The 18,378-nt window shown below is 35.5% G+C and overlaps 1 protein-coding gene across 1 annotated transcript; it reads right to left on the bottom strand.

The window, feature by feature from the left end:
• Positions 1 to 1,490: 1,490 nt before the first annotated feature.
• LOC138322696 (26S proteasome regulatory subunit 6A-B) lies at positions 1,491 to 15,611 on the bottom strand. Its single transcript, XM_069266730.1, has 13 exons — positions 15,482 to 15,611; positions 13,689 to 13,769; positions 13,254 to 13,379; positions 11,772 to 11,879; positions 11,158 to 11,220; positions 10,536 to 10,582; positions 6,918 to 7,008; positions 6,118 to 6,190; positions 5,716 to 5,925; positions 5,455 to 5,561; positions 3,640 to 3,785; positions 2,182 to 2,263; positions 1,491 to 1,870 (listed from the first exon to the last, which is right to left on the bottom strand). The coding sequence occupies exons 1-13, from the start codon at positions 15,521 to 15,523 to the stop codon at positions 1,760 to 1,762; spliced, it is 1,287 nt and encodes a 428-aa protein (XP_069122831.1). The 5' UTR covers positions 15,524 to 15,611; the 3' UTR covers positions 1,491 to 1,759.
• Between the last annotated feature and the right edge of the window lie 2,767 nt (positions 15,612 to 18,378).

Here is an 18,378-nt window from a genome sequence, read left to right on the forward strand (position 1 = left end):
CTGAAGGCATAAAGAAGTGAAATTTTGTATGTTTGTCAAATTCATTGATAAGAATTTATTTTTACCAAATAGAATTTGAAAGGAACTTGCTTATTCCCCTTTAAACAGCCCTGAAGACTAAAATCCATTAAACTAATTGGTTTGATAAGATCAACGTCTTACCATATATTACCATTATTTTTAGTTATAAAGGACGTCCCCCATGTATCCGGATCATTTATAGTTATAAAGGACGCCCTCCGTGTATCAGGGTTATTTTTAGTTATAAAGGACGCCCTCCGTGTATCAGGGTTATTTTTAGTTATAAAGGACATCCCACGTGTATCCGGATCATTTATAGTTATAAAGGACGCCCTCCGTGTATCAGGGTTATTTTTAGTTATAAAGGACATCCCACGTGTATCCGGATCATTTATAGTTATAAAGGACGCCCTCCGTGTATCAGGGTTATTTTTAGTTATAAAGAACATCCCACGTGTATTGGGATCAATTATTACATGGGGGACCTCCTTTATACTATCAAATAGTTATAAAGAACGTCCCCCATGTATCATACCCAAGGGTTATTTATAGTTGTAAAGGACGCCCCTCGTATATCAGGATCATTTATACTTATAAAGGACATCCATCGTGTATCGGGATCACTTATGGTTGTAAAGGACATCCCCCAGTCGGGCCTGAGTTTTATTTATAGTTATAAAGGATGTCCCCTGTGTATCGGGATCATTTATAGTTATAAAGGGCGTCCCCCATGTATCAGACCCGAGGGTTATTTATAGTTATAAAGGGCGTCCCCAATGTATCAGACCCGAGGGTCATTTATAGTTATAAAGGGCGTCCCCCGTGTATCAGACGTATAATAATGTGTGATGTGTATGCATGTTTTAGGATTTATATTTGTGTCTGCCTGTGATAGTGGAAGCATGCTGTCCGAGACACAACAACACTCCATATGGTTACCGTAATTTCTTGCATATTGCCTGTAAGCTGTCAATAGAGCTGCCATCAGAAGCCATCAGATTTTATCTATAATACCCCTTTTCCAAATGAAATCAACATAACATTTAGACTAAGGTGTCATTGTCAGTACATGAATACATTGCAAAACCCGCGGCCAATATGCCGGTGCAGGTTATCTGGAATTTGTTTAACAAAATCATAGAAAATGCTTGATTTTGCTTCCCACAGGCTTTACCCCAGGGCAGGTAATATGCAGGAAATTATGGTACCTTTTACCGACTAACTAACTAACTACCGGTAGTTGTCCTACTCCTATTATGCTGAGTACAAAGCAGGAGCAGAAAGGACTCCAAACAAGTCACAATATGGTCATGATAAACATTACAAGTTAAGCAACTACATGTATATGATACGATAAACAAAAAATGTAATGGACCAATTTGCTCCTAGTCAAAAAAATGGTCCATGTAAATCCATTATAGAAGACCCTTAAGAGATGCATATTTGCTTAAAAATAAATTAATGCAGAATGATTTTTCATTGTTTAATTACAATCAACATGACATATATGAAGTAGCAAGAGAAACTGTCAACAAAGACACATGTATTCATGATAATGTGAATTATGACATTCTTCAGATCGCCAGTACTAACCATGAATTGAACTGGAACTTTACTAGTTCCTTTCACTAGTTCCAGTATACTTGTATTGTCCACACATTTCAGTCCAGAAATAAACACTTTGCCGTGTGGATTGTCCCCTAACAATGTCTCATCAATCTCGCCCCAACAGCACTAATTATGCATAATATTGTAAGTTGGCCTTCTTTTTGGCCTGTACTTCTATAATGGCGTCCATGTAATCTTCGTGGGCTAGCTCAGTAGCTCCTCTCCTCAGAGCAATCATACCCTGTCAAAACAAAACAAATTTGACTCCTAAAACCTGACTGTCAGACTATCCCTGGCAAAAAAATTACATGTATAAGAAAGAAATGTATCATGATAAAGAACATCACGAAAGGAAATGAGGAAATACATGTACCATCTTTGTTGTAAATCTTTTCAATTTTGGTTCAAAGTGATATTTCAGCAGAAGCTTGGATTTAACACACTAAAGGACCATGAAAAAGTCATAGACAATGTAAGAGAATGATCCCTTTTGTATTATCTGAGAATTAGCTACACAAGAACCATATCATCTAAGCCTAATGTATTACTCACCGCCTCCACGCATACAGCCTTCAGTTGAGCTCCGTTGAAGTCATCAGTACAACGTGACAACTCCTCATAATTTACTTCTTTACTAAAATCAGAAAAATAAACTTGATCAGTGAAGAGATACCAAATCAATAACCACAAGGGTAAATGATTTTTAAACCAAAAATTAAATATTTTTCAGTTCTACATAAATACACTAACGCATGTAATAGTTGTGGACTGAAACATTTACAGAAATATCAGAAGACTCCATACTGGGCAGGTCAAGATTACAAAAATTAATAAACACAACTATTTCACCAATATTTGACCAAAGTTCATAATTAAGGCTATACTAAATCTTCCATCTAAATATCTTGACTACCCTCGTTTACATTTGTTGAGCAAATTCTATTAGATGCTCTTGAAATATGTTTATTTCCCTATACACTGCAAGTACAGTGTAACTTCCCAAAACCGAACCTTCTCAAAACCGATCACCTCAAGAAACCGAACATGGATGTCATGTACCGAATAAATTCGTCTTTATCAATAGTAAACAAAACTGATCCCTCCCAATTCCGAATACCGGACCGATTTTGAGATTGGAATAGTCAAATATAACTAAAATACACTTCTAAAAACCGGCCTTACCTGAGCGACACCGATAGTTTGCATTGAGGTCTGATCAACCGACCATGAAATACACATGTACCTGTATCCATAGTTGTCTCATGCCATGTCCTGGGGCATGTATACAGGTGTGAAGGCTATAGGTATATGTACACGGTAATTATACAGGACATGGTGGTGTAATTATTTAATCATGTTTATTGTTTAGATATTTAACGAAGGTCTACCACGTGCACTCACGGTTTGTGTACCGTAGGAAAACAAGCAAATCTAGAGCTAGTAATAAGCAGAAAGTTTTGTATTCAATTTTGAGAGTCTCACATGGGTTACTTAATTACCTGTTGTCGGATAACATAAATTATCTGTATGAAGAAGCCGAAGCCATGTATTGTTTTGTCATATAATGCCCGGCACCGACTGATCATCGTGTAATTAGACCATACTTAATTTGATTCTTGACGTAACCGGAAGCAATTAGCCGTATGTAGGTTAGTTCAGACGGGAACATCCTCAAGAAAATTCACGCAACTAACTGCATTTGTAAGCAGCAACAAAGTCAAGATTGTTGTAAACCATTCCTTTTAATCGTATGATTTTCTCTTTTGTGATAACATTTACATTAACAATCAATATCAGTCGGTTATAACGAACACTAGGCAGTACAGTGTAGTGTAGAAAACGACTTCCGATCAATAAAATCCGGATCTTAATGATCAATATTCGGTTCACTTTTCCAAACCGAACCTTCTCTAAACCAGCCGAAATTCTATGCACCGACCATGATCGGTTTAGGGGAGTTCCACTGTACAATTAAACATTGTGCATGATTTAGGAAAACAGCAACCTTACCTGACATTCATTTTCCTAGAGTGGATCTGTAGGATACGTGCTCTTGCCTCCTCATTAGGGTGAGGGAACTCTATCTTCCTGTCTAATCGACCAGAACGAAGCAGAGCAGGGTCAAGGATGTCAACTCGGTTTGTGGCAGCAATTACCTGAAACACAAAATGTAAAGTACCATTACTACATCTGGAGTGACCCGAACGAGAAAAAAAAATATTCAAAACTTTATATTAATTATTATCAGGGGTGTACAATTCCACTAGCCCGACGTCCGGGGCTAGTGAATTTCAGGTCAGGGCTAGTGGCGTCACGATCATTACTAGCCCGTGGGCTAGTGGAAATTTCCTGATAAAAATCTTTACATTGAAATTTAGTCGTAAATCAGCAGTTTAGCCTTCTATTGCTGTTCAGAATTCTACTAGCAGTAAATGTTTGGTCAAAACTGAAGCGAAAATATCATGAATGTAGTTTTACAACCACAGATGGTTCCCAAACGTAAATAACATTTTTCATCTAGGTGCATCAAACGCTTTGTTATGTAATTGGTGAAAGTTAAGCGCTTGAGTGACCCAGATGGCCATGTGTTTGCCGATGTTGTTGACAGACAGGGAACGGGAAAATCTAGATTTCTAGACTCTAGATAAAAATTAATTATGAAGTGACTGTTATATTATTTAGCATCACTATCATTTTAGTGTTATAAATTTAAGTATATGAGGGTTGGATTCAGAAAGTACTACTGCTGTGAGATGGATAGAGGATCGTTTTGAAGTATAAAATAATGGTAATTTTTAGTCCTGTGCACTTGCAGATCTATACATATATAGGTATGCTTAGTTCATTGACAAAAAATAAATTCACTAAATGTTTTTCAAAATAACTTAAATAGAATTGAAATCTTGTAAATGAAAATTAGCAGTGCAATTTAATAATCATTTACAAAATATTTTATTGTAAATTGTCAAGTTGAATTTGTGTACAGTTCTTGGAAATAATTTATATGAAATTATGAAATTGGCAACATTTTATTCAAATCTCATGCAAATGTTACTAAATAAAATGGAGTTTTTTTTTAATACTCATAAAAATCATGGAAAATAAGTAAGATCAGTAAAAAGTAATTTTACTTCAAGATTTTGTTACAAAAATTTCATGAACTGTACTATTTACTAAATTCTAATAAGTTCATATTACATATAAAATGAAAACAGCAGATATTTAATACTGATTGTATTCATGTTATATTTCCTTGCTAAGCTTTAATATCAAAGTTAAACTTTAATAGATATACTGATTATGTTTTCTTTCTTTACATTTAATGATAGTTTTAAAGCAAATATTTGAGTGATATAAGAACTATAATTTCAAATCTGAAATATTTTGCATGCGATGGCATTGTTGCATTATCAATATCGACTCAATAATGTTTTCACTATTATATGAATACCTGGTTCCTGTGAAACAATCTGTGTGATATCTTTATTAGCAGATATGGTATTTAACACACTGTTTAGACATGTATTTGTTTTGTACAGGTTTGTACAAAATCCAGATCGAGTAAAATGTGCATATGAAAATGAACGAAAAATAGGGCTAGTAGAATTCTGATCAGGGCTAGTGAAAAATTGTTGGTACTAGCCCTTGGGCTAGTGCAAAATTTTTGGAATTGTACACCCCTGATTATACAAAATGTGATTCAATAGTAAATAAAAAATCACTAATTTACATTAAACACAAAATATTAACATTTCAAAATTTAACGTCTCTAGTTGAATATTTTTTCCCAAATGCTTTAAGATCCAATTATTAGTTATTAAGTACCTTGATTTGTGCATTAGGCTGGAATCCATCCATCTGGTTAAGGAGTTCCAACATGGTTCTCTGTACCTCTCTGTCTCCAGCTTTCTCAGAGTCAAAACGCTTGGTACCTAATTACAAAAAATATATATACACTACTTCCTTATACGTTTCTGTCTTCAGCTTTTTCACAATTAAATGGATGATATCTCAGGAAACTCTTCTGACTTTTGAAATGCTATCAATCTATTTATTAATTCATGTATCAGTAATATAATGCCTTACCAATAGCATCTAACTCATCAATGAAGATAATAGCTGGCTGTTTTTCTTTGGCGAGTGCAAAGGCATCCCTTACAAGTTTGGCTCCATCTCCGATGAACATCTGTACCAGCTGAGGCCCAGCAAGCTTCAGAAAGGTGGATTTTGTTTGTGCAGCACATGCCCTGGCTAATAAAGTTTTCCCCGTCCCAGGGGCACCATATAGCAACACACCTAAAGGCAGTAAAGTACATGATCAGATTTGTAATCTCAGAATATCTATCAATGCAATAACCTATAAACAATGTATCATAATTTTATGGGGCAAGTACATATATTAGAAAGATATTTACAGAATCATATATTAAACTAAGAGCACCTGCTTCCAACAACATTACACACGTGCAGTTGATCTCGTGTTATTACCTTTAGGGGGCTGTACACCAAGAGCTTCAAATCTCTCTCTGTGAGTCATCGGTAAAACAACTGCTTCTATTAACTGAAATGGAAGATAGTTACGACATTTTAAATTCTACTCGGTGGAAATTATTGGGTCTAATATAGATTTTTTCATAACATGATGCTTACAAATCTGTCATTATATGTGTTTCTAAACATTAATGTTAACAACAATCTTTTCAATTATCTTTCCAATGTTCATACTATCTAAAGAACCAAATGTTAAATATTGCTTTAGGACAGTCTACAACTTAAGCACTAGTCCGATGCCCACGACTAGTAATTTTATTGGCAGACTAGTGCCAATTGTAATGAACTAGTCCGATTGGACTAGTTGTAGTCCGATTGGACTAGTTGTCCTCCACCCGATTAAAATCGGTCTAAAATGCTCTATTCACAATAATGATGTTCAATTGCATTTTCAACACATTTTCAGTGTATTCTGTATGCGATTATTTCAGTCAGATTGCGTCATTTTTTGATAATTTGCGTTCATGAACGTATATATTCAGACTGTACTTAGGATCACAAATTGTAAAGTGATGATGACTGAAGTGCTGAAGCAAAACGACTGTATATATTTAGGTTGGACTAGTGATTAAATTTACTAGTCCAAATGACTAGCAGCGAAAATAGTTAATGTCACAAACTGTTAGGAAATCAATCTCTTGCTTACTAATCATTTTTGACTCCACATAAGACTGACAATTCACTTGTAAAATGTCTTTTCCTCTTTTACCTAGAATTAATGAAATGAAAAAACTTACCTCCTGAATCTGTTTGTCCAGTCCACCAATGTCTGAGTACTGTTCTGTTGGTCTCTCGTCTACTTCCATAGCCTTCACACGCGAGTCAAACCTGGTACAACCAGAATTACATGGTCAATTCTAATAAAGAGGGCTACCAGAGTTAAGTCTACTTCCATAGCCTTCACACGCGAGCCAAACCTGGTACAACCAGAATTACATAGTCAATTCTAATAAAGAGGGCTACCAGAGTTAAGTCTACTTCCATAGCCTTCACACGCGAGTCAAACCTGGTACAACCAGAATTACATGGTCAATTCTAATAAAGAGGGCTACCAGAGTTAAGTCTACTTCCATAGCCTTCACACGCGAGTCAAACCTGGTACAACCAGAATTACATGGTCAATTCTAATAAAGAGGGCTACCAGAGTTAAGTCTACTTCCATAGCCTTCACACGCGAGTCAAACCTGGTACAACCAGAATTACATGGTCAATTCTAATAAAGAGGGCTACCAGAGTTAAGTCTACTTCCATAGCCTTCACACGCGAGTCAAACCTGGTACAACCAGAATTACATGGTCAATTCTAATAAAGAGGGCTACCAGAGTTAAGTCTACTTCCATAGCCTTCACACGCGAGTCAAACCTGGTACAACCAGAATTACATGGTCAATTCTAATAAAGAGGGCTACCAGAGTTAAGTCTACTTCCATAGCCTTCACACGCGAGTCAAACCTGGTACAACCAGAATTACATGGTCAATTCTAATAAAGAGGGCTACCAGAGTTAAGTCTACTTCCATAGCCTTCACACGCGAGCCAAACCTGGTACAACCAGAATTACATAGTCAATTCTGATAAAGAGGGCTACCAGAGTTAAGTCTACTTCCATCGCCTTCACACGCGAGTCAAACCTGGTACAACCAGAATTACATGGTCAATTCTAATAAAGAGGGCTACCAGAGTTAAGTCTACTTCCATAGCCTTCACACGCGAGTCAAACCTGGTACAACCAGAATTACATGGTCAATTCTAATAAAGAGGGCTACCAGAGTTAAGTCTACTTCCATAGCCTTCACACGCGAGTCAAACCTGGTACAACCAGAATTACATGGTCAATTCTAATAAAGAGGGCTACCAGAGTTAAGTCTACTTCCATAGCCTTCACACGCGAGTCAAACCTGGTACAACCAGAATTACATGGTCAATTCTAATAAAGAGGGCTACCAGAGTTAAGTCTACTTCCATAGCCTTCACACGCGAGTCAAACCTGGTACAACCAGAATTACATGGTCAATTCTAATAAAGAGGGCTACCAGAGTTAAGTCTACTTCCATAGCCTTCACACGCGAGTCAAACCTGGTACAACCAGAATTACATGGTCAATTCTAATAAAGAGGGCTACCAGAGTTAAGTCTACTTCCATAGCCTTCACACGCGAGTCAAACCTGGTACAACCAGAATTACATGGTCAATTCTAATAAAGAGGGCTACCAGAGTTAAGTCTACTTCCATAGCCTTCACACGCGAGTCAAACCTGGTACAACCAGAATTACATGGTCAATTCTTATAAAGAGGGCTCCCAGAGTTAAGTTGCATCATTACCAATATTTCGTTTGTGGAGAGAATTCCTTGTCCCAACATTATGAATGATTTTCTTGATAAAATGGCCAATATTTATTTAAAACAAGAGATCCCAGAGGGATCTTGGCGCCCACCAAAGAATGATCTATGTCTGACAACAGAAAGAGGGATCTTTTCCCTGCTTTTCAAACTTTTACTACATACTATATATGAAACTTGAGAAAGATCCTTTCAGTACTTTCTGAGATATGTAGCAGTAACAAACTTCAATTATCAAAATCAAAGATGGCTACCTGTCGATCATCTTGCTGACCGATAAGTCCGAATGTGCACTAGACCCCTTCAGGAACCTGCACATGAAATTTGAGAAAGATCCCTTCAGTACTTTCTGAGAAATAGCGGTAACAAACTTTAACTATCAAAATCCAAGATGGCCGCCAGTCGGCCATCTTGTTGACCGATCTGTCCCAAAAAGCAATATGCACAACTAGGGTCCTAGGGGAGCCTACATATGAAATTTGAGAAAGATTCCTTCAGTACTTTCTGAGAAATAGAGGTAACAAACTTTAACTATCAAAATCCAAGATGGCCGCCAGTCGGCCATCTTGTTGACCGATCTGTCCCAAAATGCAATATGCACAACTAGGGTCCTAGGGGAACCTACATATGAAATTTGAGAAAGATTCCTTCAGTACTTTCTGGGAAATAGCGGTAACAATCTTTAACTATCAAAATCCATGATGGCCGCCGGTCGGCTATCTTGTTGACAGATCGCTCCCAAAATGCAATATGCACAACTAGGGTTCAAGGGGAACATGCATATGAAATTTGAGAGAGATCCCTTCAGTACTTTCTGAGAAATAGAGGTAACAAACTTTAACTATCAAAATCAAAGATGGCCGTCAGTCGGCCATCTTGTTGACAGATTGGTCCCAAAATGCAATATGCACAACAAGGGCCCTAGGGGAACCTACATATGAAATTTGAGAAAGATCCCTTCAGTACTTTCTGGGAAATAGCGGTAACAAACTTTAACTATCAAAATCCAAGATGGCCGCCAGTCGGCCATCTTGTTGACAGATTGGTCCCAAAATGCAATATGCACAACTAGGGCCCTAGGGGAACCTACATATGAAATTTGAGAAAGATCCCTTCAGTACTTTCTGGGAAATAGCGGTAACAAACTCAAAATCCAAGATGGCCGCCAGTCGGCCATCTTGTTGACCGATTGGTCCCAAAATGCAATATGCACAACTAGGGCCCTAGGGGAACCTACATCTGAAATTTGAGAAAGATCCCTTTTAAACTTTCTGAGAAATAGCGGTAACAAACTTTAACTATCAAAATCCAAGATGGCCGCCAGTCGGCCATCTTGTTGACCGATTGGTCCCAAAATGCAATATGCACAACTAGGGCCCTAGGGGAACCTACATGTGAAATTTGAGAAAGATCCCTTTTGAACTTTCTGAGAAATAGCGGTAACAAACTTTAACTATCAAAATCCAAGATGGCCGCCAGTCGGCCATCTTGTTGACCGATTGGTCCCAAAATGCAATATGCACAACTAGGGCCCTAGGGGAACCTACATGTGAAACTTGAGAAAGATCCCTTCAGTACTTTCTGAGAAATAGCGGTAACAAGAATTGTTAACGGACGGACGGAAGGACGGACGGACGGAAGGACAGACGGACGGACGACGGACCACGGACGAAAGGCGATTTGAATAGCCCACCATCTGATGATGGTGGGCTAATAACATTTAAATCAGCACATATGTGCGATTGCTAACAAAGAGGATGAATTGTTAGACATTCTACAAATTGCATTCCACCTCTGTGTCATGTGTTGAAAGTCCATGTGAAATTACTAGGTATTAGCAGAAGTTTGGATCTATTTTCTCTGTGAACTCAGACTTTCTCTAACATCAAAACTTTGTATAACCTTCATGACAACAGCTGTTTAAAGTATGCAAAACAGAAACCAAGCACTAAAACAATTGTTTGGAGAAACGTTATATAGTTGAGTTACTTCACTATTGTTCTACAGGTTGACTTACTCTTGAGGAAGGGTTTCCAGTACCAAGTAGGAGTCTTTGTTCACCCCCTATATTAAATCAAAATCAATATTGAACAACTACAACATTATATGATCAAAGCTACTTCCCTTTCACTGGGAAAGAGTGATTTTAATATGTGGATAAAAGCAGATAATTAATCATTTTTAAGGTTGGATGTGTAAATATGTCATTTCACCTCTACATAATAAAGAATACAAAACATATGAAAATTACCAACTTAATATTGAAAACAGAATAAGGTCAAGTCCTTAAGTGTTTAAACTTATTAAAGATTTAAGAAAAAAAACACGTAGCAGTTTCACTTATTCATGAAATAATGATATGTCTAGTTTCTGAAATGATCTAATTTAGTCAAAGCCCTGCGGCTTTTTGACCTTTCGAAACACATGTGAAGAAAAACTATTAGCAAAGCATGATAAATCACCAGATGAAAGGACAACCAGCAGCAATCAATATCCCTGTTTCAGCAAAGGTATGAACTAATCTTTATTTGAAAAATATTTGCAGGAAATATATATATGCCAGACTTTCAATTGGTGACAAATGTCTAATTATTGTTAGATAAATCCCTATGGAGCACAAAGATGACTGAAACACATACCACGAGGTCACCAGGATTTAATTTCTCAGGATCCACCAGTCCAATAACAGGTAGAAAATAGGTCTGAAATAAAAACAAATATACATCTATATTGAAGCGTTAAGAATCATTACAGTTCAGAAACATTACTGAAATCCAATATTGTTTAACTCCCAATTCCATGAAATATTTGAATTTACAAAAAAAAATAAAATAAAGTACAACTGTAGAGTTTGTTCATCAAATGGCATTTTATCATAAAGTTACAGAAATATAACCTCATTATCTGCTAACAGACTTCTTGGCTGTGGCAGGCTGTAGGCCCCACAGTAAAGTTATGATATCAACAATACTGTGAAAACATGTACAATGCATGAAAAAATTTCAATGATTGTGTAACAAAATGAACGGTTTTGCTGGATCTTTATATCAGATTTTATGAACTTAATATAATTCTTATTTTTGCAACTATCAGACAATCTTTTCCTGATTATTGGCGAGCAAACATAGAACAAATTTTATAAAGTTTCATGGGGCGAGCAAACATAGAACAAATTTTATAAAGTATCATGGCATATGATAATCACTCTTTCAAGATCATATATATTACCTGTCTTGTGGATTTTATATATTACCTGTCGTGTGGAGGTTTTGATCACTGCACACTTGCCCTTTCTCTGGGCGTCCAGATCAATATTGGCGCCATCCTCCTCCCCCGTCTCCTGGGGGTCCATATCTAGTAACTGAAAAGGTTATCACATTAACAATAGTTTTTTTTCTCTTCTTGTAAATAATAAATTTGATATTAATTTAAATCTTAATATTAAATCTTAATGTGCAAAAACTAGTATTATACAATTAATCACATATGTACCAAACATTGTGTATTGAAAACAGCTCTAACCTCTCAATAAAATAAGTAAAGGACAGAGATATACAGTACATCAACATTAAATATACAGTCGAGACTGTCTTATGTGACTTTCCAAGGGACCATCACAAAAAGGTCACAGAAGACAGGGAGTCACTTAAGGCAGTCCCAGTTCATCCGCAACATTACTGTACAAAAAACTGTCTTTAATTGTCTGTAAATTTATTCTTCATTATAAATATATCAATTACCTGATTTTTTAAAAAACAAATAAAAAATGATAATATAAAAAAAAGGTTTTTATTTTAATTAAAAATCATTTAGATCTAGTTATAAATTACAAGCTGACATACATTGATGCTTGATTATAAACTTTGTTCAAGAAAAAAATTCTATCTGGAGGGGGTGCAATTTTGGGTTAAAAATCTCTTCTTTTTTGCAATTAAAAAAAAAATATTTGTGTGTCATGGTTTTTCAGGCTTGAGAAAAATACAAAAATCACACTTGTCAGAAAACAACCTTTACAAAACAATTGCAGATGTTGTGTAAATTAAAAAACATTACTACTGTACAGTAGAGGTAACATTTTAAAACCTGGGCTTTATTTGCTGAATTTTACAAATCTACTGTACACTGCTACCAAATGGCGGCCATTACAGAAGCCCAAGTCGTGTGCATTTGTTTTTACAAGACTTTTTGGTGTTATGAAACTTTTGAAGAAAATATAGGGTTCCTGACTTAGGGATGGCAGTTATAATGACTGTTTACTCATATCAAGGAACGTAATTATGTTTGGTTGTAAATGCCATTTACAAAACAAGAAGAGAGTCACCCACGCCAAGCCATAGGATGATACAGTAGGCAAAATAAAACATGCCAATTTACTTAATGTGTTCCGTTATTAATTGTCAATGTTTACCATTGTTTGGTATTGAGAGATATCTGAATGATATCTAGCCTTTTTAATAGATTTTTAACAGACTTTTTGTGATGTTTGGGTTGTAAAAACATGGTCGCTTGTCACGTAAGACAGGGATTCGCTGAAAACAGACCCATTATATAGCAAAATACGTTGGGGGGTCTCAAGTAAGGTCACATAAGACAGGGAGTCGCTACATACAGGGGGTCGCTCAGACAGTCTCGACTGTATATGTCAACTCTAAAAAAATTGAATTCATCTGTGAACATTCCTGTACTTTTCAATGTTCATTGCACTGATTCAAGATAAATTAGATAAAAGATTTACCTCTATAACATTTGAAACTAAATATGGCAGGGTCTTGTTGACTTTGATTTTTTCTGTGTTCTCTTTAATTTTTTCCTTTGTTGCTGTTAAATCATGGTTGATACGGAGAATTTCACTTTTCATTATCTGCAAACAACAAATGATATTCCTTACAAAAACGATATAAAAACAATCGTAACAAATATGGTCATTCAAGTTTACAACACTGAATATCAATTGAATTTTAAATATTAAATTGTATGTGATTTACATATCTCTTTACAAAATTGTTTGTATTTGGAGCCAAGGTCAATTTTCAGTGGACACTAGTGTCAAACTTTACACTTTTTGATGTAAAAGATAACTCATTTTAAAGAATGTTTTCACTTTGTAGATTGTTTATTCAATTATGTTCAATAATTGGTATAACAAAAGTTACTAAGCGTAAATACTTACTTTAATTTCATTTTCTAATAACTTTGTTCTTGTGACAATTTCATCTGTGGAAAGTCTCAATATTTCTTCACCCAAGCTTTCCTAAACAGAATGAAAAATCATGAAAAGAATTATAGGAGGTCAATATGCCGATTGCAGGATACAAGGGACACTTATAGTGGGAGATAGAAAAGGTTAATATGGTTAGGCGAGTGAAGTAAACAAGAGATCCCAGGGGGGATCTTGGCACCCACCAAATAATGATCTATGGAAAAATGAATCTTTTGCCTGCATTTCAAACTTTTTCAAACATACTGCATATAAAAATTGGGACAGATCGCTTCAGTACTTTCTGAGAAACAGCAGTAACAAACTTCAACAATGAAATCCAAGATGGCGGCCAGTCGGCCATCTTGTTGACCGATCAGTCCCAAAATGTACTATGCACAACTAGGGCCCTAGGGGAACCTATTTGAGAAATCTGAAAAGGAACCCATTCAGTACTTTCTGAGAAATAGCAGTAACAAACTCTTAACTACCAAAATCCCAGATGGCGGCCGGTCTGCCATCTTGTTGACCGATCAGTCCCAAAATGTACTATGCACAACTAGGACCCCAGGGAAACCTACATGTGAAATTTGGAGAGAGATCCCTTCACAAAGATGTTAAACATTTATTTATTATATATATTTACATTTTCACTGAAGTCCCACTATGAAACCTTACTAAGCGCAGTTGGCAGTCATATAGACAATGAACTTTGAGCGCTTATTTTAAGTTATTATGACGTCATTATCATTGTGACGACACAAGTTGTCATGCCAGCGATCACGGAAGACGGCTGTTCTAATGGCTGTTCAATCCATGATGATAACGAATGATTATTTAATTATTTATGCAAAACCCCTTGGGATTTAATAATAAAATTGTAACCAAACGTAAATATAAGCATTGAACGTCTTTGATCAGTTGGCATTCATAGCCAATATGAATGCCAACTAAACAGAGGCAAATTCAACATGAAGCGCGCTACTCCATGAAATTTGCCTCTATCCAGTTGGCATTCATATTGGCTATGAATGCCAACTAAAAGACGTTCAATGCTTAAGTGTGGTGTCTAAATTCATTTTTCATATACTGATTATATTTATTACCATATGTTTTGATAATTAATTCATATGGCGATAAAAGTCACATGACTAAACTGACTGAATGTTGTATTCCAGAAACAGTGTATTGTTTCAATTTTGAGTCTATCATAATATGCACAGTGTCCAAACTTTAAAGACGAGATTGGCATTAGCTACTGTTGTAGCAGAAAAGGGCGACATCTTTTCCGCTACAATAGTAGCTAGGACACTGAAACTAAGCCACCAGCCGTCACACACAATACCAGAATTTAGTTACCTGTGACATATTAATACAGAAGAACACCATTCCATTGAAAAGACCTAACCCCCCCCCTCCCACACACACACACACACACACACACACTTCCAAGATTTGTGACAAGAGATATTCACACATCATGTCGTACATGTTAAAAACTCATTGAAACCACCAATATGGTATTCACTGAGTAAGACACCTGTATATAAGTATGCTACTACACTATGTTAATTAAATTTCTGATAGAATATTAAACCATGATTGTACAATGCGAGGATGACAAAGTGGAATTGAACGCTAAAATTTTCAAACTGTCGAATACACGCAATTCGAACATATCTTCGGTCAATAATGTCTTTCATTTAAAGACTGTATATAAATATTGTATGGAAATAGATAATTGTTAAATAATAAACCAAATATACCTCTCCATCATCCCAAATCGCTTTATCTTCCAAAGTTGCCATTTTCGCCGGGGTCTATGTATGCATCACGTGACCATCAACTTCCGTTGCGGCACATTCGAGGATGTCTATATCTATATTTTAAAGGAGCCTCCCACGGTCAACTCAAGCCAAGGCAATCGTAGTATTTCATTTTTAAATTTGAATCAGGCACATACTTATATTTGCTTACGGTATATCACAAGAAAGATACATGTAGTAGACGATTTTAGACAAAGGAATAGTGTAAGAGACAAACTTGCACAAAATTAATTTAGGCAAAAAAATAATAATAGAGTCTATGTCTGTTTCTTGGCATGGTTTTTTTAGTGTCTTTAACTCTAAAATAATGGCCGGAGATCGAATACGCGACTTTCAATTTTTTTATTTTTTTTTTCGTAGAAAAATGGAAAAAAAATTAGGGTCGAGGGGGGGGGGGGGTTAAAAATCAGGGTCGGTCGGGTACCCTAAACATACATAATTTTTTGTTTGGCCTTATCATCTATGATGATTAGTGAAATTTTCATTTCTCATTTTCTGCAAAAACCTGTAATTAGGCCTATATCTTCACTAAAATCAGCAAGTAGTAAAGAATGGAGTCATCCAAAATCCTTAAAGATGCTCTTCCACCGACAGAGCATAAATTATATTCATCATTTGAACAATAATTAGTGTTTAATCATGTCTATTTATGCATAATTAACACAAAAAATAATATAACGGTAAAAAAACATTTTATTTAAAATTTATTTTGCCTTTGGTGCAGGCGCCATCAGTTCTTCATTTCATATAGGATGTAGTACTAGTGCCACAGAATGTTTTTGGGATGGTGTAAAGTAAGTAACTTTTGTAACTGAAGAAAAATACTAAATCGTCTACTTCTGTTTTTGATTGTGAATAAATACCATTTGTCAGCGATGGAGCATCTTTAACATTATGTAAAATTTGTACTGTACTCATTTTAATAGAAATGATTTTATCTTAAGGATGTATTCTTCTGAGGTTTCAGTCCCGTTGAAGTCTCGTTTCAACATAGACCAAAGATGTTATGAGATTTTCAAATATAATTTATCAGTATGTGTAGCAAGTTGCCAGATGCAAATTTTGTCAAAAAATTACATTTCTATTTTTAGTAGATTTTTTTATATGGGGATTTTAAGAAATGGCCCATTTGGCGGCCATTTTGAAATTGTGTCTTTTTTTGCTTCAAGTAGAGCCACAGTTTTACCATTTTTTAATGAAATTGTTTTTATTTAAATCATTACTGCGCCAGCATTTTTAGCTGTATTTAGCTAATTTTTGCTGCAAATCGTTACTAGGTTCGTAGTAATTAAAATATTGAGCATTAATATGTGAAACGATACACTTTTGTGACTTTATTTTTACATTTAATGGTAATTTGGGCACTTTTATTTTTTACTCTAAAATACTGAAAAATAACAAAAATTCAAATGGGGCAAAAAAGTAAGCACACGGACCCCCAATTTTTCTTCCTGATTTAGAAAGAACAACCGTTTCCCTATTGATATGCAAAATAATAACAAAAGTTTAATACCAGAACTTTTTCTATAAACGGTTAAATTTGGCAAAAATGGCTGAAAATGGTGCATTTGGTAGCACAAAATTAAGGGGTAGGGGTAGCATATGTTGTTATTCTGAGAAAAAATATTAGTCTAATTGATCAAAACTGGTATATTTTTAAAGAAGACTACTAGAAAATGAATTCTACAAACATTCATACATATCAAACACCTCATTAGGAAATTATGGCTTTAATCTCTATCTTATATGGTCAAAACGGCAAAATTCCCATAAAATCCAATATTTTGTCAACTAGGTGTCTTTGAGTGACAAAAGCTCAAAAACGAGCACACGGACATATGTTTTTTCTTCCATTTTCTTTTATGGTATGAACTCCTTTGTCCAAAAATCTATATGAGAAAAAAAGTTTAATACAAGAAAATTTTGACTTTTTAGAGGTGTACATCCTTAAGTGATTTGAAAATTGTTGTTAAACTGATGTGATTATAGCCTAATCCACCTTTTGGACATCTGGGCCTAGAAACGATAGACAGTATTAATATGGAGACAACACCGATATGTTTTATTATTAACTAAGGTACTATAACTCTGTCATATAAGTTTGGTAAATGTGATATTTGAAATAGTTTGCTTGAGCCCTAGCTAAGCTGATATTAAAATATTTTAATTTGCCACCATAAGTTAACAAATCTGTGGTATACTGCATTAAATAAATTGTTACAGACAAGTAATCAGATGAAAATAGTCGTCATTAAAGAGAAAGTAAAATATAGTGTGGAAGGATTCAAAGACCAGGGTCAAACATTAGGACCTATAGCTAGTAATCAACCTGCAGACCAGTATAATTGTGGTTGTGTAAGGTCCCAGAATCCAGTCCTAGTCTGGCTACAGCTCTGCTCTCATTACAAAAGCAAAGTTCATTGAACCAAATCTTATTATGCAATTGATTTGTAACGGGAGAGAGTATGAAAATGATTAAACTCTGATCTATCTGCCACAAACGAAACATATACTAGGACTATAGGCCCGCAGTGCTCTACCAAGTACACTTGCAGTCATTTAATCAGACATTTACCAATAGCTAATCTTATCATTATATTTCCATTCTACTTTCAGTTTCCCATTTGATCTATGTTAAACCAGATGGACAATATCAGGCTATGAACTCCAATCTGGTCAAGCATATGAATATTCAACTTTTCCGCCGCGTCACTGACAATGTATACAATATAACACTCCTGATCCGTATATATGCATTTTTAAGCCAGTGATCTACATGTAGTATATAATACAATCAGCATGTTAATATGGTCAATAAATAAAAACAACACATGAAG

This window comes from Argopecten irradians, chromosome 5, assembly GCF_041381155.1.
Source record: "Argopecten irradians isolate NY chromosome 5, Ai_NY, whole genome shotgun sequence".
In the NCBI taxonomy this organism is placed as follows: domain Eukaryota; kingdom Metazoa; phylum Mollusca; class Bivalvia; order Pectinida; family Pectinidae; genus Argopecten; species Argopecten irradians.

Excerpts from the sequence above, each read along its gene's own strand:
- LOC138322696 (XM_069266730.1), bottom strand. The coding sequence starts at position 15,523 with ATGGCAACTTTGGAAGATAAAGCGATTTGGGATGATGGAGAG. Across the intron at positions 11,880-13,253 it reads TAGTTTCAAATGTTATAGAG|TTACTAGATATGGACCCCCA; the intron begins GTAAATCTTTTA and ends TAACCTTTTCAG. Across the intron at positions 6,191-6,917 it reads TGGACAAACAGATTCAGGAG|TTAATAGAAGCAGTTGTTTT; the intron begins GTAAGTTTTTTC and ends CTTCCATTTCAG.